This window comes from Podospora pseudocomata, chromosome 7, assembly GCF_035222375.1.
Source record: "Podospora pseudocomata strain CBS 415.72m chromosome 7, whole genome shotgun sequence".
Classification (NCBI taxonomy): Eukaryota; Fungi; Ascomycota; class Sordariomycetes; order Sordariales; family Podosporaceae; genus Podospora; species Podospora pseudocomata.
The window spans coordinates 3,716,540-3,739,295 of NC_085891.1; the positions used below are offsets into that span (position 1 = coordinate 3,716,540).

Below are 22,756 nucleotides of genomic sequence, written 5' to 3' on the forward strand. Positions count from 1 at the left end.
GAGGCGTCACAGCTGATTGCCCCCCTCAAGTCCAGGTGTGCCTCATTTCGACCAGGGGTTTACCACCAAGGGCCAATCCCTTGGCCATAAAAGGGCAGGCAATACTTTCTCGACGCAGTAGATGGCCGAAATTGGACAGTATCGTTTGGGAAGGCCTGACGCCTCACCAAAAATGAACAGGCCCTGAACACCATCTTCAACTCTCCCGCGTCCGGGGCCATCCACAGACCACCATCCAATTCCAAACCGTGGAAGTACTTGATGAGGTGATGCGTATCGGTGAGGACGAGCCACTCTTCTCTCTACCTATTGTAACTGGCCTTCTCACGGTGTAGAGCCCCGAACAAGCCGGTGATGATCACGACACAGCAAACAACATCACCAGGCTCTGCGGCACAACGGCCTCTTTGACCTGAAAATTCTGGTTTCCGTGTGTACGCCACGCTCGAAAGAGTACATGCGAAAGTTCCCGTTCTTATGGTCCGAGCCTTGTTGCGTGTCTATCTCAGCTCAAGGTAGACAGATATAAGTTCCCACGCTGTTTGATCCCAGCTACACACAGGTCGACAGAAGCATTTGTCCATCTCAGCTTCAGAAAGACAGAAGGGTTTGTCTATCTCAGGATTATATAGACGAACTACCTCCTTCTACCCACGCCAGTTACACGCATAACACCAAACGATAAGATGTCCGGTACTGAAGGCGCTACTTTTGTCAATGGGCGCTGTAGGTTATTTCGTCTTTGAGTCAGCGTGACGGGGCACTTCAATAGACACTAACATTTCTATATAGCGCCACAGGCCTGGAGGCTCGAAAAAGCCAGACTAGATAAAGCTCTCACCGATGCGCAACGAACGCTCGATGGCCGCAAGAGAAGCGACCCGGAAGGCAAAGATCCGAGAACTGCGGATGCTGTTGCTCTAGCGCAGTATGCCGTTGATGTGGCGAACGTTCATGTGGCACAATACCACATACGTGTAGCGTTTGCCAGTGGAGATGTTGATGACAAGAAGAAGAAGTCTCTTCTGGAGCAGTTGGCTGAGTTGGAGACGGAACTTCAGGAGTTGGCCCAGGAAAAAGCGAGAAGGCTGCAAATGGCCAGAGCTGGTGGTTTTCATACCTAGGTAAGAGACAGCTATGTGAAAGGACAAGGACAAGGACCTACACTCGTTTACAAGATCAGGATGTCCTTTGACGCTGGGTTTGTCGTAAATGGGGGACAGATCTTTCTTTGAACCAACCCTCTTGTATGTCGATTTCAGATATTTCTTCTGTGCATCAAAGTCAGTCTTTTCCGAGTGTAATCCTTTCCCACTCGCACCCACATTCAGGTGGCTTGAGATGCTTTCCAACGAGTAGGTAGGCAGTTCGGAAGGCAGGTTCCGTCAGCTAGCGATTGAAAGCATGAGGGAAGCGGGTCATCCCGCTGTTTACATCTCCATCGCAATTTATCCGATCATTTCGATGCAACACTTCCTCCCAAACCGGGTCTTCGTTCCCAAATTCCCGGGAATACCTGCCCCAGCTCCATTCCGTCCATTCTGAAAAGGCAAGTCGGACGACTGAACCGGGCCGGCTACGCTAAGGTCCCTGTGTGAGTGGGTATCATGAAAATGTCATAAAGTCTCACTTTTCCACCCTTGAAGCTTGGTGAAAAGCTTGACTCTTCTTGTCACCTTGGCATTGTTCAATCTCAACTTGGCTCTCAAGATGCGTGTTTTCTCTGCTGTTCTCCTACTGACGGCCGGTGCGGTGGCCCAACGCGGGCCATATGAGCAGTGTGGTGGTACCGGGCGACCAGACGAGAGCTGCAGTGCTGGCTGGCAGTGCACCACATACAAGTAAAGCCTCCTCAAGACTCCTATTCCCACATTGCGGTCGATGATTACTGACGCTTCCCAGCCCATATTATGCCCAGTGCGTTCCAGCAGCCACCTCCGCCCCGGCACCAACCTCGACACCGGCACCGTCTCCCACACCTGTCCCATCATCTTCCCAGCTTATTACCTCCTCCTCTCGTGTAATCACCACTCTCACCACTGTCACTACACCCCCATCCATCACCACCTCTACCCAAGCCGGCTCAGGCTCCGGCCCGGTTGTCCCCACTCCAACCACGCTGCAATCAGGGTGGTACTGGATCCGCGCGGTCGCCACGCCCAACTACCGCTCTTATCTCCAGCCCCAGCCGACATCCACCCCCGTCCCCAGAGCAGCGGTCCTCGCCAACTCCAAGACGGCCGCCCAGTTCCAGCTCACCTCCGGCCAGCTAATCCAGAACAACTTTGGCAACTCCCCCAACCTCTACCTCAACGTCGAGAACCCCACCGACAAAACCCAAAGAAGACTCAGGACATGGTTTGACACCACACCAAACACCTATGGTACCTTTGGCTGGCAGGGTGACACCCTCACCTGGACCGTCAGTGACATCAACAGGCCCAACAGTGCTGCTTGGTTGGTCTGTGGTGATAGCAAGGAGGTCTTCATCAACACTGGGGCGTTCCTGTGGGATACACCTGCGGGATGTTTCGATCATACTGTAAGTTTGGCTTTTCCCTTCATATGACAAGTGAGCTAACAGCTGGGGGTGATAGATCCACTCGTACAATGGCGCCCAGGCCGATGTTTGAGATGGAGAAGATTTCGAAAAGTGATGTTTTAATGGGGTGATGGTTGCATAGTGATAGAGGAATCGAGATTAGAAAACAATCGAGACGTTATGGCCACATGGACTCATACATGTACAACCAATCATCCCAATACTGTTCAAACCGCCCAGTCAGCCAGCTTCTTCCGTCTCCATCTCCCCCAATCTTCCACGGTCTTGTGTGTAGGCCCTCAGTCTTGAGGTGACGCTTCAGAGCGACGTTCATGCTGAACGAACTTGGGCTGATGCCAAAGAAATAGTCACTCTCGACCAACACAACAAAGTCGATCAGGGCTTGTTGGTCCCAGGTCAGAGCCTCCAACATCAGCAGGTCCTCCTTCGAGTACTTGGCAAGCAGGTCATGTTTGGTGATGACACCCATGCCCAACCTCCTTTCAGCCTCTTCAACCAGCCTGGCTGCATCTGTCTTATTCCCCGTCGCCAAATAAGCAGCTTTGATCCCCGTTGCCTCAGATGCCGTCAGATACGCCTCTGTCTGGTTCCCAAAATCCGGCCACCGACTCAGCGCATCGCTCTCAGTTCTCAAATGTAACCCCACATACCGCCCGCTTCCCCCATGTCTCTTTGCGAACTCTCTCATGTACCCCTTTGCTCTGAACCCCAAAGCCAGAATATCCTCCCTGAACCTCAACAGCCCTCCAAAACTGGCAGTGAATTCTGGCCCATCCTTCCAAGTAGGCCACTCAAACTGCACTCCCCAAGGAAACCTAACCGGCCGGGGGTTCATCTCGTTCAACTCAGGCCATCCAAACTCTTTCTCTGTCCTGTCCAGGTAACCGGAAAATGCCTTGTTGAATACCCCGACGTGCTTGTTGAGGTCCCGCTTATCACAGCCTCCCCTCTTCCCCAGATCATGTGGCCTGACCTTTTCGGCTTTCACGGGGACTTGTACGTTGGGAATGCTCTCATCATTATCGTAGACAGTGATCCGAGGGCAAGCCCTTTCCAGATTGGCTCGGAAGTGGTCCTCGTCAAAGAAGTAGGTGAACGGCTGGTAGTCCAGCATCAAATCTGCTAGATTCTTCTCGCTGCGAGTGCGGATGCGGGGCAGGACGATGCCGGTGGCGCCGGCTTCGATACCATAGCGGATGCAGGTGAGGATGTAATTCCGGATGTTACCAATTCCTCCCGAATTGTTGTCGCAAATAAACACCAGGCCGGGCCTCCAGATGGTCTGCTCCCGGCAGACACGCTCGAGAGGCCAGCGGACGAAGGGTGAATCGGGGAGAGATAGGTCGACCGGGTTTGGTTGGGGTTGCTGGTAAGGTGAGAGTGAGGGCCTGTAAGTGCTTTCGTACAAGCATATTTTGGGGAGGCGGCAAGACCAGATGGTAACCAAGGAGATGAGGCAGACAAGAAACAGAACGCCCCGAGGCCGGGAGACCAGAGAGGTAGACATGGCTGGGCTGATGAAGCCCATTTTTGTCTTCATCTCATGAACAAAACATCCTGAGGCTCAGAGAATGAGAAATGGAGACGTGTTGATGTGCGGATAAATGGGCTTGGGGTCGAATGCCATGGCGGACAGTGACCCGCTTTTGCCCACGGAGGCACAACTCCGAGCCCATCACCCGGCATCCAAGAGAGGGATGCTTCGATCGTAAAGCATGTGGAGCTTGTGAAAGTGAAGAAGACAGTTACAAGCCTGTGTCTTATATTGATTTACAAAACATGACTTCATGTGAGCAGGACGTTTGAGGCAGAGGTCAAGAGAGTGAATGTGGGTGGTCGATAAGACTTGTTCCAGCCTGAGAATGAGACAGCGCTGAATATCGAGATTCTGTGAATAGTCAGCATTATAACTACAAATCGTTGCGATTTACAGCCCACAGGGAAAAGAGAGAGTGATAGACAATGTCCGCCAGACAGGAAATCGAGAGAGTTGACATCGTTGAGCTTCGCTACTTCCGTGTGTCCCTGAGTTGGGTCTTGGCATCAATCCCTGCTAGCGGGACTCAGGTGGGGTTGATGCGGGGTGATAAGATGCCCCACTAAAAAGTTGAAAATCCACAAATTTTTGGTGGGCGGCCCTCGAGATTTTTGCGACCACGACGAACCCCGCCAGCCAGTCCCTCTCTCTAATTGTCGCATTGCCGCAGAGTAATTGAACACCCTACTCGACTGAATATCGCTACCTAGTCAAGAAACACCTTCGAAATGTCCAAGCGCACTGCCGACGAAGACAGCGCCGGCCCCCTCAAGGGCCGCAGCCGCCCCGATGCTATGGACATCGACGATGACAAGACCAACGAGATGGGCGAGTTCGAGGACGAGTTCGAGGATGAGTTTGAGAGCGAGGACGAGATCATCGAGGCTGGTGTCGACGGCAGACCAGATGCCGAACGAGAGGCTGAGGAGGGCGCTATGGAGCTCGACAACCCCCAGGGCACATTCATCGTCGGCAGAACAAAACTCGAGCCTGGCCAGACTCTCTCTCCCGATCCCACCACATACCGCATGCTTCACAACCTAAGCACACCATGGCCATGCCTCTCCTTCGACATTATCCGCGACGGGCTCGGCGACAACCGCAGCGTCTACCCCATGACCATGTACACAGTAACAGGCACCCAGGCCGAGAACACAAAGGCCTCGGACAACTCTCTCATGGTGATGAAGCTGAGCGCCCTGAGCAAGATGCAAGGCGGTGACGACGACGATTCCAGCGACGACGAGGACGACGATGAGGATTCCGACCCTCTCCTCGAGCACAAGAGTATCCCTCTCAACAGCACCACCAACAGGATACGAGCTCACCAGGCCCCTGCCACTGGTGCCTCGCAGACCCCGACCACCCTCACCGCGACCATGACCGAGTCCACCAATGTTTACATTCACGACATTACCCCCCACCTCGCCTCTTTTGATACCCCGGGTACCATCATCACCCCCCAACAAAACAAGCCCGTCTGCACCATCCGCGCCCACAAGTCCGAGGGTTATGCTGTCGACTGGTCGACCCTTCACCCACAGGGAAAGCTCCTGACTGGTGACAACGACGGTCTCATCTATGTTACCACCCGCACCGACGGCGGCGGCTTTGTGACCGACAACCGCCCCTTCACCGGCCACACCTCCTCGGTAGAAGAGCTCCAATGGTCGCCCTCGGAAGCCTCCGTTTTCGCTTCTGCCTCGTCTGATGGCACCATTCGCGTCTGGGATGTCCGCAGCAAGGCCCGCAAGCCAGCGCTCAGCATGCAAGTCAGCAATGTCGACGTAAACGTCATGTCCTGGTCGAGACAAACCACCCATCTCTTGGCTTCCGGTGACGATGCCGGTGTGTGGGGTGTCTGGGATCTCAGACAATGGAAGTCGGATGGAAAGCCCACACCCATCGCCAGCTTCGACTACCACAAGGAGCAGATTACCAGTGTCGAATGGCATCCCACTGATGACAGTATCGTTGCCGTCTCTGCTGGTGATAACACCGTCACCATTTGGGACTTGGCCGTCGAGTTGGACGACGAGGAGAGCAAAGACACGGGTGGTGTTGCGGACGTGCCTCCCCAGCTTCTGTTTGTGCACTACCAGAACCTGGCCAAGGAGGTCCACTGGCACCCACAGATTCCCGGCGTGCTGGCTGCCACAGGCGAGGAGTTTAGCGTTTTCAGGACTATTAGCGTATAGAGGATCTGCTTGGGAAATAAAAGGCAACAAAGTTACCACGCCACACACAGCAAACACCTGGACACACGACAGGAATGATCATTCAATGTGATGAAGAACCCTATTTTCCCCCAGCTCCTTACAATACTCAGAAACAGACACAACAAATTAAGCTAGTAATTGTACACTGGTCCCGGCGGAGCGAAACCGGTCAGCTTTTCCCCGTTCAAAGGCTGGAACTTCTTCTCCTTGTACCACGTGTGTGCATTCTCAGCCAGACTCTTGACCTCGTTCATGTCAAACTGCGGCGCCGGCAGGAGCTGGAACACACCCTCCGAATAATCGGGCGAGATGTTGTACAGCTGGGCGAGATATTTCTTCTGTTCCAGGTGTCAGCTAAAACTATTTCGCCCTCACTGATTCGAAGCATACCTGAATCTCTGGGTACTTGACAATGCCCAAGTACTTGGCTGTATTCTGAATCGTGTTCTCCCGCTGCTGGGGCGTCATTACCCTCGCCCAAAGCTGTGTCGCCTGCGCATAGTCATTCTTCTTTCCCTCATGCCAGTAATGGCTCTTCCGGCTCATGATGTTGTCGCTGACAGCATACGGCGCCTCGGCCGCGTCGGGCCTGAATTTGTGAGCAAAGCTGTTGGGCGCATACTGCTTGTTACCGGCATGGTTGGCATCCGACCTCATGGGGCCGTCAAAGTTGAGCGAGGCGTAGCTCTTGGCCATGAAGGGGCAGTTGACGGGGATCTGGTGGAGGTTGACACCGATGCGGTGATATTGGGCGTCTCTGTAGAAGAACATGCGGAACTGGAGAAGCGGGTCGGGCGAATCCTCAATGCCGGGAACCATGCTGCCGGGGGAGAAGGCGGCCTGCTCGACGTCGCGGGTGAAGTTCTCGGGATTCTTGTTGAGGACGAGGCGGCCAAACTCCTTGAGCGGGAACTGGTCTCTTGGCCAGACCTTGGTCACGTCAAAGGGGTCAAAGCCGAGAAGGTCGGGGTCGGCCTGCTCGGGCTGCATCACCTGGACGTAGGCAGTCCACTCAATCTCCTCGCCGGCCTCAATGGTGTCCCAGAGGTCACGCTTGGAATAATCTGGATCACGGCCGCACATAGCAACAGCCTCGGAATCGGTAAACTGCTTCTGGCCGTGCTTGGCGAGGAAGGTATACTTGATGTACACGAACTTACCCTCCTTGTTGATCCACTTGAACGTGTGGCAGCCGTAGCCATGGTTGTATCGCCAGCCAACAGGAGTGCCGTGGTCTGAGAAGAACATGAGGCCGGCATGATTGGCCTCGGGTGTGTTGGCCAACAGATCAAAGAGAGCATCATAGTCGAGGAGGAAGTTGCGGGGGTTGCGGGACTGAGAGCGGATGACATCGGGGCCTTGAATGGGATCGCGGCAGAAGAAGACGGGGAAATTGAGGCCCACGATGTCGTAGTTGCCTTCGGTGGTGTAGAACTTGATGGCAAAGCCACGGGGGTTGCGGCCTTCGTCGGGAAACTCACGGCCAAAGGTGACGGTCGAGAAACGGGTGAAGACGGGGGTCTTTTCACCCACGCTGGAGAGGAAGTCGGCTTTCTGGGGTAAGGTCAGCACCTCTTCTGCTCGCAAAAGCTTCAACCTGAGAGATACTTACGGTGAGGTCAGTCACATCCTTGGTACACTCAAAGTAGCCAAAGGCACCAGAGCCGCATGGGTGAACCATACGCTCGAGGGGCTTGGACCGGTTAAAGTGCTGCTGCTTCTGGAAGAGAAACACATCGCTGGCTACGGGAATACCACCGATGGTCTTGCTGTGGGCGGGGTCCGGGAATGGGATGGCTTCATTGTTGGTGAAGTAAAGGGCATCGTCTTCTCTCTTTCCGCCAGCTGAGGCACCAGACACCTTTGCGATGATGTCGGCGGGGCCCTCGTTGGCGCTCTGCATATGGGTCATGCGAGGGTTGCGGCGCTCACCCACCAACTCGGCGGCAATGCCAGCAGCAGTCGCCTTGAGAGGGTGCTGGCGCGGGTCCATCTGGTTGGAGTTGAGACCCGACATGGCGATTCTTGGCTGTGATGGTCTTCAGATTCGAAACAATCCGTAAAGGTTCTCGGGATGAAGTAACAGGAGAGCTGGGATAGGCAGCGGTCCTCGACCCAGATGCCCCTTCAACCCCTTTATATCACGGGCACCACCATCTTGGCATTTTCTTCATCACGACCATAAAACCCCACATCTCGATCAAAGACAATGACTTCCTGTACAACAGGCACTTCCCCGCATGAGGAAGTCGAGTCAATGAATCATCATGTTAGAGAAGGGTAGGAGGAAGCTTGCCCACAGGCTCGGCAAGCTGAAGCTGTCCAGGAACAAAAGCTCCGGCTTGACACAAGGTGGTTGACTGGGGCCTGGAGCTATGGATGTTTGCGAATCTCGATGCCATTGTCCAATAGGCAAGGGGCTGTTTTGTTGCTTCAGGAGGCTGTCTGTAATGATGACATCATCGATTGAACCCTGTCGTTTTTTGACTGAAACAACCAACGAACCACAGCCCTCGGCGGTCAGGGCGAGGTGGTTTGTGCTTCAGATTCTTATTACGGTCGCAAAACGTTCATTGTCTCACAGGTTGATATTGTGATGTTGAAGCTCGGTCTGAATGGCGCTGCTTTGCGGGGACATGAGTTGAGTCGGGTGGAGGATCAAGTTGACTTATCGGTTGTGCTTATCAACCTAAGTCCAGTACAAGTGTCTAGTATCTCAACTTGGGGAATCTTGGGACGATGGAAAAGTTGAGATGGCTATGTGTGAAGGTCCCAGCTCCTGGGATGGCTCTGTTCACTCTCACGTCTTCCTGACGTGAGTTCCTGTCCCACCTGGCACTACCAAATCTCTACAAATATTGACCTACGATCCTTGGCGCAAAAGTTGTTTTCCCTTTTTTGATATTCTTAAGCCGAACGAACCCTTACCCATTCCTTCACAATGCTTGCAAGTCGCTTCCTCACCAAAAGACTCATTCCTCGGCCAGGGTTTTCACCAACTTCGGTCATCTCGGGCCGTGTCCGGCCCATTCAGACGCAGAACGCCCTGGGTGTTGCTTGTATGGCCACAATCACCCAGGCTATTACCGACGACCACCGCCATATCCAGGATTGCTACAACGAAGTGGTCAACTCGAGTGACCCGGACCACCAGCAGCGTTGGGGCAATCAGTTCACGTGGGAACTCGCTCGTCACTCGGTGGGAGAGGAGCTGATTCTGTACCCTGCTTTCGAGTGGCACATGGGAACCGTGGGAAGCCAGATTGCCGAGACGGACAGAAAGGATCATCACCAGGTTCAGCTACATCTCTAGGCGGTGGCAGAGCTGCTACTAACTCCATTAGGTCAAGAAAATGCTCAAGGAGTTTCAGAGCATGAGCTCTAGCGACCCCGATTATATACCACGGATCAAGCAGCTTTGGTGCAAGCTCGAGGACCACATCAAGGACGAAGAAGGCTATGACCTGCCTGCTCTCGAAGAGAAACTGACGCCTGAGCACTCTGAGTCCATGGCGAAAAGCTTTGGACGAACCAAGCACTTTGTTCCAAGCCGCAGTCACCCCTTGGCTGGAGAGCATCCCCCGTTTGAATCGGTCGTGGGTTTGCTCACAGCCCCGATTGACCGCCTTACCGACTTGTTCCGCAAATTTCCGGAAAAGGGGGAGGAGGCAAAGCCGAGCGGGCCAAGGATTGATATACCGCCAGGAAGCAATGTGATTCACGACTGAGGGCTAAGGGACCTTGAAAGGGTTGCTTGTTTCCTACGCCGTTTATCTCGACGTGGCTAGACTGGAACCGGGGGTTGAAAAGTGCTTGGAACTTGTACATGTCTCGACAAGTGAAAACAGAAATTCTTCTCCCATTGAATGAGTTGCTATCATGCCTCGCTTTTCCAAAAACGGTACCTTATCCATCATACCTATCGTCATCTCTAACATCTCCAAGGACTGTCGGGGCTTGTATGTCCCAAGATAGAAACCGAATCGGCGTGCCTCCTTACGGTCTCGCTCGCCTACCTTGGTATGATGGCTCCAGCTCGTTGACCCTCCTTCGACATTGTATATACCATAGGTAAACATTTACACCCCATGACCGATCCGTGATAACACCTGGCTGTAATGAGACAAGGCACCAATTAGCACATGTAAATAAACAATTGTAAATCCCCTCATAAACAATAACCCCATAACGCGGTGCCTCCATCTGGGGGTATCTCATCTAACTGTCGCAAAGCCATCCGCACTTCGCCATCTCCTCGCCGCATATCATCCACATCATCCCGTCAGATTCCCGTGAGATTTGGAGAAACGCCCTCATAATCCCTTGATGTTAGGTATCTAACCGCTCCCTCTCCCTCTCCCTCTCCCTCTCCCCTCTCCCTCTCCCCTCTCCCTCTCCCTCTCCCCTCTCCCTCTCCCCTCTCCCCTCTCCCCTCTCCCCTCTCCCCCCTCCATCTTAATTCTGGAATAGCTTTGATGACCAGCCCCCTGTAATTGGAGGCGGTGCGGCCGCGGGCTTCAGACTCGAATCTAGAGCGAACAGATATGTTGGTTATCTCCATGCTGGAACACGAAAGTAAAGACATAGTCAACCACCAATTTTCCTACCGGGGTTCGGCTGAGGCGGCTTGGTTGATCCGTCGGTACCTTCTGTGAGCAGTTGCCCACAAGCCAGTACTCGGCGGCCACCGGCCGCTTCAGTTTCCGCAGCTGTTGTGGGTTCCGCTGCGTTCGGGTCGTCAATTTGCAGGCAGTGTGACGTCCCGGCCCCGGTCGTCTTGGTAGTAGTCTGAGCTTTTCGCGGTGCTTGATTGCTTGCTGCCGGATCTCCAGCACCCTGCTCCTGGGGAGTGATACCAGGACCGCTGATAGAGATCCCCTCCACATATAGGCCGATCTCCGGGTCGGGGTCCCCCTTGCCTGGCCGACTTGGCCCGGTCTTCTTCTGCCCGCACTGTGGTTGAATGCTGATGGGCATTGTGACAGCTGGGCTTCTGGGCTGTTAGACTTGTCGTCAGCCAGTAACCAGTTAACAACTGCTTCGCATACAGAGATCAAACCTACCTTTGAAGCTCGAGATTGAATATAAATCGACGTCAACGATGGACGTGATATTGGTAGGAGTGAAGCGGATGTCTAGCGACTTTATAGTGTACCCGAAGACTCCAAACTTGTCAACTTGTTGCTGATTGTGGGCTCAAGGTTTGCTGATCGTAAGTCAGGAATGATTGGGGCAAGACTGAAAATAACTGTCGACGCTTGGGGTTCGAGTCGAATGTTACTCAAATAGTCAATATGTGAGCTTGGTAAGTGTAACGAAACTCTAAAAGAGAGACCTGAGTTGCTGATGCTTGCGAGAGACAGTGAGAGGGAGAGAGTTCAGAGTGGTCTGTGGTGGTTTAATAACTTAAAGTTGGCAGACTCTTCTCGCTGACGATGCTCCCACTGTTGGGCACCCACTTGATCTGTTCACTCATTGTGAGTTTTGAGGTGAATAATAACAGCAGAGCAACTAGATGTGGGTTTAGAAGAGCGACTGGTTGGTCACAGGGGGGCTGGAGAGAGATGGGTGGAAGTGAATAGTGCGTCGCTGCCAAATTTTGCTCTGGCAGACGCAACTTATTAGAGGGCTTTGGGTGGTTGGGTTCTGTCAGCAAGTGAATTGGCAGGTGTAGGTGAATAGGTAGGTCGTTAAAGCTAATGTTGATATCAAAACAATAAAGGAGTCTACAAATGCTTGGCTCCTTTTGACCCCCACTTTCAAGCTCGCCCTGTCGCACCAATTCTTCTTCCTGCACCACAACACCAGCTTTCGCAACTCCTCATCACCATCGCTTCGCCTCCTCTCAAACCAGTCAAAAGAGACGAGCTCATTTTGCAAAGCTCGTTATGATCCAAACCTCTCTCGCCCCGCGCCCATTTACAACATCACCACCAGCGATCAGTCGCATCACAAGATGGAGATCACCGGCAGAAATCAGGACGCGACTTGGTCAGACAGCGACCACACAAACTCAATCTCTCCCAGCGACACCGCTTCATTTGAAGATGCCGAAGCTCAGGCTCCCCCTCCTCTGGAGAATGAGAAATACTACGAGGCTGAACATCCTGGCGGTGTCGAAGATCCTAACGATTACTATCCCAGCGGCTTCCATCCCGTGCTTCTGGGTGATTTTCTGGGCAAGAGCAATCGAGTCCGGGCCATCAAAAAACTAGGAGCCGGCGCACACGGCACTGTTTGGCTTTGCAGAGACAGGGCCACGGCCAAATGAAGGGCAGTCAAAATCTTTTCTGCGAAGGTCTCGCGTCCGACAGCCGACACCCCCCCCCCACGAGCTTCCAGATCACCGAACCACTGCAATGGCAGACATGGTCATCTCTTAACACCTTGCCAAATAGTACCAGCCAGGCGACCCAGCCCTTAGAAAACATCACATCGGCATCCCACTTGAGTACTTCCGGATCAATGGTCCGAATGGCAAGCATCTCTGCCAGTTTCGCCTCTTTATGATCCCACCATTGAACACGTCCACGACCTGTACTCGCCCTGTCAGTCCTTCCTGAAAGCCATCGCCTATCAGATGGTTGATTCCATAGCCTTTCTTCATCAGCACGGCATCTATCATGGCGACTTTCGACCCGCAAACGTCATGTTTTGCTTGCTTCCTGGAGTCGACAAATGGCCAGAGGAGAAGATGATCTAGCTCTACGGCAAACCGAAAATAGTCCGAGTCCACGTAGTTGACGAGCAGGGGGAACGGGACTTTGAACTCGAACCGAACGTCCCTCCTTATCTCATCCAAACGGCCAACTTCGACCTTTCTTCCGGCGCCTGTTCTTACAATATCGCGGTTATTGACTTTAGCATGGCCTACTTCCTCGACAATCCACCCACCATCTGCGCCATCCCATTCGAGCTGTCCTACCTCGAAGGGATTTTTACCAACGGGCGATTAGGTTGGCCGGCAGACATTTGGTCACTCGCCTGCACTATTCTTTGGACCGTGGCGGGAAGTTACCCATTCGGCGATGAAGACTCGGAGTCCACACCATGGCTTGTCGTGGAGGAAGTGGAAAGGCTTATGAGACCAATGCCACTGCGCTATCGTCCCCTGCTCACCAGCTGTGTTAGCGCCGGCAGAGAACTGAGCGAGCGACAGATGAATGACCCGTCCAAATACGCGACTTCCAATCGTCGGGAATCTCACGCCTCCACATACCATGGCGATCCCGACGTGATCAGAAACAGAATTTTTGTCAAACATGTGCTTTCCTGGACATCGGAGGAGTATGAGGAGCTCGCCAAACATGACGAGATCTGGAGGAAAACAGGACGTCTTCCCAAGTACATCAAGGCAGCGGGGACTGGAGGTGAAACAATCTGGCGCCCAAGCCTACTACATGATCGCGAGGATGGCGAGGCTCTGTCGGACCTGTTGCTATCCATCTTCAAATGGGAACCAACTGAGCGTGCGACTACCAAAACCCTGCTGGCACATCCCTGGTTTAAGGACCACCGCTCTCGTGGTTCTGACAGCCAGTCAGCATCCCAGCAAGGATGGAAATATCTGGCTAGGGGAAAAGGGTTGATGTGGATCTTGGGTGGTTTGCTTGTTGGGGTGGTATCCTTTCGACTTCGCAAGAGAGTTTTGGGCAACTAGAAAAGGGGGGGGATGAAGAGTGGGATAGGGGCATTATTTGTCATTGTGTTATCAGGAGTCACAAATCTGAAAGGGGAGTTCTTGGAGTTTGTATTGCTAGGCAAGAGACGAGATAATCGGTGGAGCAGGTGTCAAGGAATGGAATGAAAGGGAGTTGGTATCAATGGAAGCAGATGATGATGTTGCTTGGTCAGTTCGTTGAACCGCGGGATGTGAGATTTACCTGAAATGAAAGCTCCTTAATACGTGAGACTTACAGTGCTTTCGCCCTAAAGTGACAGCATACAACCTGTACAATACAGAAATCGGTAAAGGAATCAAATCAGCCGCAGTCTTCTCAGGCCACAGACATCTCTACATTTCATCGCATATTCAACAGTGGTAAGATGATCTAACTAGCATGTTAAGAAGTTGAATACATCTCCACCAAGCTCAAAACACCTCAGGTATTTGGTCCTCTCTTGTATTTTGACATACCCAAGCCAATAACCAGATGCTGAACGCCTAAAAATACAGGAAACAACTAGATTTCCACAAGACCGAGATAGCATGTAGGTGGCCAATAGACCTTACATGTGAAAATCCCGTTGGTCCGCCTCGTCGATTTCATGTTTTTCTTTTTTTGGGGGGGGGTTCTGACAGATGCCATTCCAGGGCAGCAAAAACCGACTGCGGAACCTCCGGGGTGGGCAGCCAACAACAGCCATTGGTTGACCTCCTGTGCCGCCAAGATGGGAGAGGCACGGATAGCTACCGAAACTGGCAGCCACACGGGTCAGGTGCCGGCCGATGATGTTTTCTGGATGGGGGCTGACGACGGGGACCGGAAAGCTGCATGGTGGGTGACGTTGGAGTGTCACGGAGGGTAATGATTCGGGGCGATCAACGGCCCTCCGTTCTGTTTCCTGTCTTGTGCTATGACGGGATTCTTTCGACGGACCTCAACATGTAGCAGACAGGCGGATAACAGGGAAATGCGATGTGAAGACTGGGGGCTGAAGAAGAGTGGGAATGTCGTAGCTACCTATTTATGGCGATGAACATTCCAGCCAACTCCTGTTCTGAGCTACATATAACTCATTCAAATGAAGACAAGAACCGCAAGCCAAAATGCATCTCACCATTTTCACACCTCTTCTGGCCTCTATCGTATTTTCCTGGGCACTAGCTGAAGACTTCAGCGGGCCTGGCCAAATTCGCACCCTCGATGTCCGCGAAAACAATCAAGATCTTGGCTGTTTGACCTCAAAAGGAAAATGGACCACGGTTGAGTCGCTCTGTGGCGAGTTCAACGCTCAGCGCGTGGGAAGTAACAATGAATTCCGTCTCTCATCAACGGGGGGAGGTAGCTGCGGCATTGATGGGGTCACATTCAAGTGTGGAATCCAGAGTGGGATCTTTGGCGTACGTGACCGCTGCCTCTTGGTGGCTAGCGACCTGGAAGGAGCAAGAAAGCTAACAATATAACCAACAGACATGGGGTACTGAAGGGCCGGTTAGTGGAAGAGAAGTCGTGCGGTATGGGGCCTATGGACTGATGGAAGGGTCCGGGAACAGCCCGCCCGATGCGAAAGATGAGGCAGTCGAAATTCACTTTTCGACAGGAAACGAGGGAGGAAAAGCGGTGTGGCTAGGCTGGAAGGCACTCTGAAGAGGTTATGTGGTGTTGTTGAGTGTAATTAGAGATAGACCACGTTCAGTCCGGACGAACGCAATCGCTACCCCATGTCAAAAAGGCTCGTGACAGGACCGCTGACTGACTATTCGCCCTTGAACGCCTTTTCCAGTCCCTCAATATCGAGCTTCTTCATCCCCATCATAGCCACTGATGCTCGTCCAGCTGCCGCCACATCCTCGCTGACTAGCATCTCCTTGAGCCTCTTGGGCACAACCTGCCACGACACGCCAAACTTGTCAGCCAGCCACCCGCACTCTTGCTTTGTGACATCTCCCCCCTCGCTCAGCTTCCCCCAGTAATAGTCGACTTCTTTCTGATCGGCACAGTCAATCATGAAGGACACGGCATGATTGAAGGTGACGTGAGGCCCGCCATTCAGACCTGAGAAGCGGTGACCGTCAATGTCAAACTCGACAAAGAGGATGGAACCGGGTTCCTGTCCATGAACTTCCTGGCCGGCCTCTGAATAACGCTGGCTGCGCAGGATCTTGGAGTTGGGAAACACGGACGTGTAGAATTTGGCTGCTTCTTCAGCTTGATTGTCGAACCAGAGGACAGTGGTGAGGGTGAGGTTGCCGGCGTGAGTGGTGAGCGACATTCTGCAAACAAGTAACGAGGTATGAAAGAGATGGAGAGGCTTGTTGAACGGCTCGAGCCTAGAGGTCCGGGTAGGCGGCCAAGAAGGAAGGAGAGACCATCCTCGGGCAAACAACAGGTCGGGCAAGATGGCACATATTAAACATCATAGACAAAGAAGCCGGAGCGACTTCCTCCCGTCTTGTGGCTTGCGATTACCCCTCCAAGTCCTCAGGCAGCAACGCCAACCAGGGCATGGTGGCACCTCCAATGACGCGCTCCCGACAAGCGACTCGTGAAACAGATCCATCTGGACGTGACGCGTAGTCACCTGATGTCGTCACCCATCACAGTTTTGTGCGGTTCGCGGGGGTCGGCATTTGTAGGGTTAGGGTCCTGGTAGACATCCCTGAGGCAGACATGATGACAACACCATTTCTTAAAGACGGGCAGGTTCAAAATGTCGACATATTAAGTGAGGGGTTACTTGCCTTAAGTTCCTTCTTTCATCTCTCAGGTCTTTTCTTTTTCGGTGTCCGCCGACTATTAACACCAGCCGCGTTGGGTGACATCTCGAATCCTACAAACCAACCATCTGCCCTATTAAACAAGCGATGATACCCTGCTATATAGATACCGAGTTCGTATTCTGGAGCTTCGCCACACCTCGTCGCATGAGAGTACAACCCAACTTAATGCCAATTGCTCGCCCAGACAGTTGCAGTCCACATCCATTCCATCAATGTCGCTTTACAACAAACTTCATCACATAAACGCGCCGCCATGACAGAGCCATCACCAGCAACGGTCGAGACACTCCCCGAAACAGCACCATCGGCGGCGGTCGCGAAAACAGACGTTTTCACCGAACCGCGCACCTCTGCACAGATCAGAAAAGAAAACAGAGCCACAAATCCGGATCGCGCTCCCTATCACCGCATCTGGAGTCTCTTCTCCCGAGGAATATTGTTGGTCCTCGAGCTCGCAGCCATAGGGTACACCGCCTATGCACATGAGCTTGTCAATCGACCCGACTCACCTTTCGAGGGCGGCGTGAAAGACTTTGGTACAAGTTTTGCAGCTGTAGGTGGCGACCTTAAGGAGGTGATAAGGTCTCAGTGCTAACGCGTCAGACAAAACAAGTTTGCAGTTGGTGTCGCCGTCAACCTCTCATGTGTCATTGCTTGTTTCATCGATAGATACGACGCCAGTGGGGCTGGGATTGCTGGCTTTTTGGACTTGATACCCGGCATTCTTGGTATCGTTGCCTTCTTCAGTGTCGCATTAGCAGGATATGGTTACGGAGGAAGTGATTATTACGACAGAGTGGGCTACAAGGCGGAGAGAACGGCTGTTGCGCAGCTGTCTCTGGCTGTTGGGTATGAATCCTTGTCGATTCTTTTTGATGCAGTCACTGACAAGCAACATAGCATTCTGCACATTCTGTCTTGCTTTGGGGCCTGTGTTGGGTGCTGCATTGTTTGTACTCGGCCAAAAAGCACAACAGTAAAGTCTCGCCCTCAAGGTGACAAGGAAGTTTCATCAAAGGGAGGGGAGCCCAAGATTGCAGCTGCTGGTGTTTGATCATGAGCCAGATGATGCTCTTGACTAGCAGTTATACATGATATAAGCACAAATATAGCACAAAAGTTTGGATGTGAGGGGAGGTTCAACATTTCTTGATTTACATAATAGTTTTTGACTTACCTAGGTACCTACATACCATCTCAACACAGATGTGTGCCCACTACCTCAAGCTTTCCATGGCTTTAAGCAGCGCCGCCCTGAGCGGCTCCAGTCTGTTACCCTCCACCCAGGAATCGCTGCCTCTCCAGATGCTCTGCAACTTACATAGGATGACATGCGCCTCTTTCAAGATGAACTCATCATTCAAGAGCTCTTGGGCGCTCTGGAAAGCACAAGTCCCAGCAGCATGTTGCACAACTCTAATCACGAAGATGGCAGCGTAATCTGCTGGATTTAGGGGCCGGCCCAAGTCGGTCCAAGAGAAACCCACACCTCCATTGCTAAGCGCCAGGTTAATCCTAAGCTGAATGTCAGGGAAATGCGGGTCAAGTAGGTTGGGGGCTTGGTGAGCGAGAAGCTCGGAGGCGTAGTCAGCAAAGCAGGAGACGGCAAGGGCTGCTGCGGCTGGATTGGGGATGTTGAGCTCGCTCATCAAGAGCTGCCAGTAAGCCGGGACTTTGGTGTTAGGGTAAGGAGACATCTTTGGTGAGCTTTTTGTTGAAGGTTTCCTGTCTAGGTATATTTAGTGTTAAAGTGGAAAGATGATGAGGCAGATGTTCACGCTGATACAACTCAGAGCTAAGGCGCGGTTTTAATAACTCCAATGGCGCGATGCCTTGTTGTAGGACAATGCCATTATATTTCTAGATTGGCTTCGAACAGAACAGACCAGTTGGGGTGTCTTTGTTCCTTCCCTTTTGACACTGTTTAAACAATGTCCGACGTGGACAACAAAGAAATACCATATAGAAGGTTGAACTGGGATGCTCCTCAAACTCTCGGTTTTCAACATCGAGATTCTCTCACGATGTGGACAGAATAATGGTGACTTCTCCGTAAGGTGAAATCAAGGCAGGAAATGATAACAGACCCGTCCTCGACTATCGCGATACCTCTTTAAAGTACTTTTAAAGACCTTTTGACTTTCTTTATCGATGTATCAAGTATCTTCCAATGCGTATCAACTATCTTTCAAGGCTTGCTGGTGATCTTCAAAGGCCCTCATCTCAAAGTGATAGTGTCTATTATGTTTCCGCGACGTGTCTGTCTAGTAGGTTCCCAGGTTGAGAAGGTACCAGATCCCTCTCCCATTCGTTTCGTCTAGCCTATTCGGCCTTCTGAACAACAAACTTGGTGCAGTCATCCTGCGATCCCCGCTGCGCAATAGGCATGACCACTGGCTGATGGTTCCTAGCAGATATGATTGTGCATACGCGGTACACGCCCTCCAGCAAACCACCCGTTACCTCAGCCTGCAAACCGCCCTTCCCATCGCCTTCATCATCCACACCTTTAAAGTAGGCAAATTTGGTCGGGTCGGGAGGGTTAACAGAACGGAGACTTCCAATGTTCTGAATGGTGATGTGACAGTGCCCAATGATATCGCCATTCTCATCGAGGTCTTGAGGGGCAGTGTAATATGCAACGCTGGGATTCACGAGAAATCCAGCCCTCAAATGGCGGGTTTGGATCGTGACATTGAACGTCTTTTGCGCAGGGATAATGTCACCCGGTTGCGGATGGGTGATGATGGACGTGATCATGTTGGACGAGGCCGGTATCTTCCCCATGGGTATGCCATTGCAGGATCCAGCCGAATTCTGACGGCCATTGGTGAGAGTTTGACCAACGCAGAAGTTGATAAAGTTGCTCGGATTTCTGCAAGGATCCGTTAGCCTTGCATCAAGAGTAAACATCGGACCGGGAGTGTCGTCTTACGTGTCCGATTTTGACAAGCCTGGTCGAATTCCCGTTGTTCCTTCCTCCAATCCGGTATACAAGCTTGCGCTCTGGACGGCTTTTGGAGAGAGACATGCTGGGCCGGGCTTTGGGTCATGCTTGGTTGAGCCGACAGTAACGGCTTTGACACTGCCAAAAAGTGCGAATGCCCCTATGGCGAGTGTATGAGGTTTGACCATTTTGGGCTCCCTGTGAACTGACCTGGATAGTGTCAGATAGAATGGTTGTCGACACGGAGATCAAGGTCAACATCAAGCACAGATGCGACAGGAAAGTAGCTTCTCTTTAAGGAAGAAGAGAATGTGACTTTAGCGCTTACCTCAGAAGCATCCCATTCCAAGAACTGTTGATTGGGTGCCAAGGGAAATATAGTGTCTAAGACCGGTTAAAATCAATTTGCTGCCCTCAATGGGAAGACCGAGATGCTCCGGCTTCAAGTAGATGGACGATGTCTACCAATGACAGATGATCATGCACTGAGTGAGGCGCAGGAATCAACCGATCGTTCTGACTGACATGAGCTTATTATAGTAATGTATGCACAAACGAGGTAGCTGGCAGGCGGAGTCCACGCCCTAAGTACCAAACCTTTACAAAGGGCAAGGAACCGTCGCACCCCTTGCCACACGTCATGGACGAGAATGTACGCATTGCAAAACTGTCTGTACCACGCCCCCAATATAAGCCAAAAATTCTTCAAGGATAGGTACCTAGGTAAGTAGGTGGCTAACGTGGCACAAGACACCTACCTACCTACCTAGTTAATATACCTGACCTCAAGATATAGCAGGTAACTAGTCTATTGTCCACCTAGAGAACTTAGTGGAGGCTGATTGTATCACCCATCCAACTACCCCGTAGAATTGACTATTTTGTCCATGGCGTGTATATCTACAGCGTGATTCCCTCGATCTTCCCTAGAATCCTCTCAACGAACTTTATCCCGACCACGATCAGATCCTGTTTGTTATGTGTGACGTCCGAGCTGCCGAACTCATTATTCCCATCATCCAAACAGGTAAGACAATCCACCACGATCTCTGTATACAACCGCCCCATGCGCTGCGGGAGGGTCTGTTTTGCCAGCAAGACAAGATCCTCTTTGATCCATGACGTGGATCCTGGTAAATGGGCATGTGCAAAGTCCCGATCGCTCAGATGCTTTCTCAGCTGCAGTGAATATCCAGGAACAGGAGTTGGGACCGATGATGACGAGTGAGCGTGATTGGAGTGATGATAGGTTGACGAGGTCGAGCTACTGGTGGACGGGTACCAGACCAAAGACCGCCATAATCCAATCTCAAGGAGGCACACACCCAGGCTATATATATCGTGCTGCATAACATATCTCTCCAAAATGCAAAGTCCCTGTCGTGCTGGATGCCGGTAAAGGTTCCGATACCAGGCTGTGTCACCGAGGCGGTTCGTCTCCATGTTGATGCTTCGAAATTGCGAGAAGCCGACAAGAAAAGCCTGGCCCAGTTCCAGAGGTCGCAGAGCAGCAAGAGCTGTTGGGAACAGCAGAATATTGTCCGGACGAATATTCTTGTGTACCAAGTCGCAGGTGTGCACGAAGCTGACAGAACGAACAAGCTGTTTTGCCAGTACGATGACCGAACTGAGACAAACAGGTCTTTGCTCAAGTAAGAGACTGCGGAGGGTTGTAGGCGGCTTGAGAGGGTCTGCCTGGGCCGGGGTATGATACACAATCTGGGGACCAGGGGGAAAGGTCTTGTTGTCGTCAATGATCTCTAGGAGACCCTTGCAGCGTAGAAGGCCAAATATGCTTGGGTCAACGCTCTGGAGTATCCTGCATAGTTGATAGGCGTCCGATGTAGTGTTTGTGTTGGTATTTGGGGCAGTACCAATGCTTTCCATGACATACAGACTTTGAGACTTCGGTCGGGCCACAACGTTGACGCTTGAAAAAGGAATGCTGGTTGCTGTGGTAAAGTCCCATCCTGTCTCATCCATGACGATGCTATTCGCACTTCTGATATCGGTGTTGATCGTGTAATCGATGGCCTTTCTTAACGCAAACATGTGATCCAGAGGGCTTGCGGGAGATTGGTTGTGTGGTAGCTGTCGGGATCTATCTTGTCCTAACTGCTGCAGTGCCGGGTCCAAGACCTTGCCGCCGATGAGCATAATCGTATACCACGATGGATCGAACAGATTTTGCCAGCACTGTAACTCCGTCATCAACGCATCCAACCCTCTTTTGGCCACAGCATATCTCCATTTGTCAAGCTGAAGCATTCTGGTCAGCACATGTCCCTGTCCAGTACTTGTGGAGGCGACTATCGATGAAGCCGCTGCTTCGAGCTGAGATACCGCCTGTAGCAGAGTTCCTTGTAGTCTTTGGAGAAGATCAAAATGACATTGTGCAAGTTCTTCAGTCAGATGATCTTTGATCCCACGGAGGAAAACGAGCTGTGTCTCTAGTTTCGTCCAAATCGTTTCGAGTAAAAGAACCTTATCACAGAGATCTTTCTTCGCAGTCCTGAAAGCTTGGCAGATGCACAGGGTCTTGTTGGCAAGCTTGATGCAAATGTCGACGACGCTGACAACTGCGAGAGCGAGTTCTGCAGACATGGTTCTTTGCAGTTCTGTGGACCAGGTGACGCGATTTGTGAGGTTGTTGTAAGGTATGTTGTATCAGATGGTAAGGTGGCGATGAAAAATTGCGGTCTGTGTCGGCTGGTTTTGGCGTGGCGCAGCTCGGGGAAAGGCGTCGTAGACAAAATAATAGACAATGGAGCTATCCCGAAAGATGCTAACCAGAAACACTATAAATGTCTTCAACAGCTCTTGTAATATACCTATATCAAGCACCTCTAAAGGAGCTGAAAGGGTATGTAGACTGCCCTTGCAGGCATATTACTTGCCACGGTATCTAGGTAGGTAGGTACATTTAAAGACCTATTAACTACCTTCAAAAGTCTGTGAACTATCTTCCAAATCCACATCCAAAGTACAAATTCCTTTTTTTTTTGTCCACGACGTATTCAGGGGTCGGCTGACCGCTGCCTGGCCG

The 22,756-nt window shown here is 52.0% G+C and overlaps 13 protein-coding genes across 13 annotated transcripts; 7 read left to right on the top strand and 6 right to left on the bottom strand.

The window, feature by feature from the left end:
* The first annotated feature begins 256 nt into the window (after window positions 1-256).
* Window positions 257-1,231, top strand: QC762_0115420 (uncharacterized protein). The gene is made up of 2 exons (XM_062884350.1): window positions 257-726; window positions 793-1,231. The coding sequence occupies exons 1-2, from the start codon at window positions 687-689 to the stop codon at window positions 1,122-1,124; spliced, it is 372 nt and encodes a 123-aa protein (XP_062739933.1). The 5' UTR covers window positions 257-686; the 3' UTR covers window positions 1,125-1,231.
* A 288-nt stretch (window positions 1,232-1,519) lies between these two features.
* Window positions 1,520-2,633, top strand: QC762_701090 (uncharacterized protein; the record flags this gene model as incomplete). The annotated part of the gene is made up of 3 exons (XM_062892974.1): window positions 1,520-1,841; window positions 1,903-2,545; window positions 2,598-2,633. The coding sequence occupies exons 1-3, from the start codon at window positions 1,711-1,713 to the stop codon at window positions 2,631-2,633; spliced, it is 810 nt and encodes a 269-aa protein (XP_062739934.1). The 5' UTR covers window positions 1,520-1,710.
* Window positions 2,634-2,720: 87 nt separating this feature from the next.
* On the bottom strand, window positions 2,721-4,103 carry QC762_701080 (uncharacterized protein; the record flags this gene model as incomplete). Its single annotated transcript, XM_062892973.1, has 1 exon — window positions 2,721-4,103. The coding sequence occupies one exon, from the start codon at window positions 4,101-4,103 to the stop codon at window positions 2,721-2,723; it is 1,383 nt and encodes a 460-aa protein (XP_062739935.1).
* Window positions 4,104-4,828: 725 nt separating this feature from the next.
* Window positions 4,829-6,298, top strand: rrb1 (Ribosome assembly protein rrb1; the record flags this gene model as incomplete). The annotated part of the gene is made up of 1 exon (XM_062892972.1): window positions 4,829-6,298. One exon carries the CDS (start codon window positions 4,829-4,831, stop codon window positions 6,296-6,298), a length of 1,470 nt encoding a protein of 489 aa, XP_062739936.1.
* A 152-nt stretch (window positions 6,299-6,450) lies between these two features.
* On the bottom strand, window positions 6,451-8,928 carry QC762_701060 (uncharacterized protein; the record flags this gene model as incomplete). Its single annotated transcript, XM_062892971.1, has 3 exons — window positions 7,932-8,928; window positions 6,710-7,873; window positions 6,451-6,657 (listed from the first exon to the last, which is right to left on the bottom strand). The coding sequence occupies exons 1-3, from the start codon at window positions 8,334-8,336 to the stop codon at window positions 6,451-6,453; spliced, it is 1,776 nt and encodes a 591-aa protein (XP_062739937.1). The 5' UTR covers window positions 8,337-8,928.
* A 240-nt stretch (window positions 8,929-9,168) lies between these two features.
* On the top strand, window positions 9,169-10,648 carry QC762_701050 (uncharacterized protein). The gene is made up of 3 exons (XM_062892970.1): window positions 9,169-9,569; window positions 9,670-10,032; window positions 10,068-10,648. The coding sequence occupies exons 1-3, from the start codon at window positions 9,261-9,263 to the stop codon at window positions 10,392-10,394; spliced, it is 999 nt and encodes a 332-aa protein (XP_062739938.1). The 5' UTR covers window positions 9,169-9,260; the 3' UTR covers window positions 10,395-10,648.
* A 126-nt stretch (window positions 10,649-10,774) lies between these two features.
* On the bottom strand, window positions 10,775-11,296 carry QC762_0115480 (uncharacterized protein; the record flags this gene model as incomplete). The annotated part of the gene is made up of 2 exons (XM_062884351.1): window positions 10,775-10,848; window positions 10,927-11,296. The coding sequence occupies 2 exons, from the start codon at window positions 11,294-11,296 to the stop codon at window positions 10,775-10,777; spliced, it is 444 nt and encodes a 147-aa protein (XP_062739939.1).
* Window positions 11,297-12,275: 979 nt separating this feature from the next.
* QC762_701040 (uncharacterized protein) lies at window positions 12,276-13,979 on the top strand (the record flags this gene model as incomplete). Its single annotated transcript, XM_062892969.1, has 2 exons — window positions 12,276-12,486; window positions 13,045-13,979. 2 exons carry the CDS (start codon window positions 12,276-12,278, stop codon window positions 13,977-13,979), a joined length of 1,146 nt encoding a protein of 381 aa, XP_062739940.1.
* A 918-nt stretch (window positions 13,980-14,897) lies between these two features.
* QC762_701030 (uncharacterized protein) lies at window positions 14,898-15,719 on the top strand. Its single transcript, XM_062892968.1, has 2 exons — window positions 14,898-15,383; window positions 15,454-15,719. The coding sequence occupies exons 1-2, from the start codon at window positions 15,090-15,092 to the stop codon at window positions 15,628-15,630; spliced, it is 471 nt and encodes a 156-aa protein (XP_062739941.1). The 5' UTR covers window positions 14,898-15,089; the 3' UTR covers window positions 15,631-15,719.
* QC762_701020 (uncharacterized protein) lies at window positions 15,648-16,684 on the bottom strand. The gene is made up of 2 exons (XM_062892967.1): window positions 16,453-16,684; window positions 15,648-16,356 (listed from the first exon to the last, which is right to left on the bottom strand). Exons 1-2 carry the CDS (start codon window positions 16,541-16,543, stop codon window positions 15,740-15,742), a joined length of 708 nt encoding a protein of 235 aa, XP_062739942.1. The 5' UTR covers window positions 16,544-16,684; the 3' UTR covers window positions 15,648-15,739.
* A 3-nt stretch (window positions 16,685-16,687) lies between these two features.
* On the top strand, window positions 16,688-17,983 carry QC762_701010 (uncharacterized protein). The gene is made up of 3 exons (XM_062892966.1): window positions 16,688-17,316; window positions 17,377-17,612; window positions 17,664-17,983. The coding sequence occupies exons 1-3, from the start codon at window positions 17,017-17,019 to the stop codon at window positions 17,815-17,817; spliced, it is 690 nt and encodes a 229-aa protein (XP_062739943.1). The 5' UTR covers window positions 16,688-17,016; the 3' UTR covers window positions 17,818-17,983.
* An 894-nt stretch (window positions 17,984-18,877) lies between these two features.
* On the bottom strand, window positions 18,878-19,946 carry QC762_701000 (uncharacterized protein). Its single transcript, XM_062892965.1, has 2 exons — window positions 19,699-19,946; window positions 18,878-19,638 (listed from the first exon to the last, which is right to left on the bottom strand). The coding sequence occupies exons 1-2, from the start codon at window positions 19,896-19,898 to the stop codon at window positions 19,086-19,088; spliced, it is 753 nt and encodes a 250-aa protein (XP_062739944.1). The 5' UTR covers window positions 19,899-19,946; the 3' UTR covers window positions 18,878-19,085.
* A 664-nt stretch (window positions 19,947-20,610) lies between these two features.
* QC762_700990 (uncharacterized protein) lies at window positions 20,611-22,314 on the bottom strand (the record flags this gene model as incomplete). Its single annotated transcript, XM_062892964.1, has 1 exon — window positions 20,611-22,314. The coding sequence occupies one exon, from the start codon at window positions 22,312-22,314 to the stop codon at window positions 20,611-20,613; it is 1,704 nt and encodes a 567-aa protein (XP_062739945.1).
* Window positions 22,315-22,756: the final 442 nt, after the last annotated feature.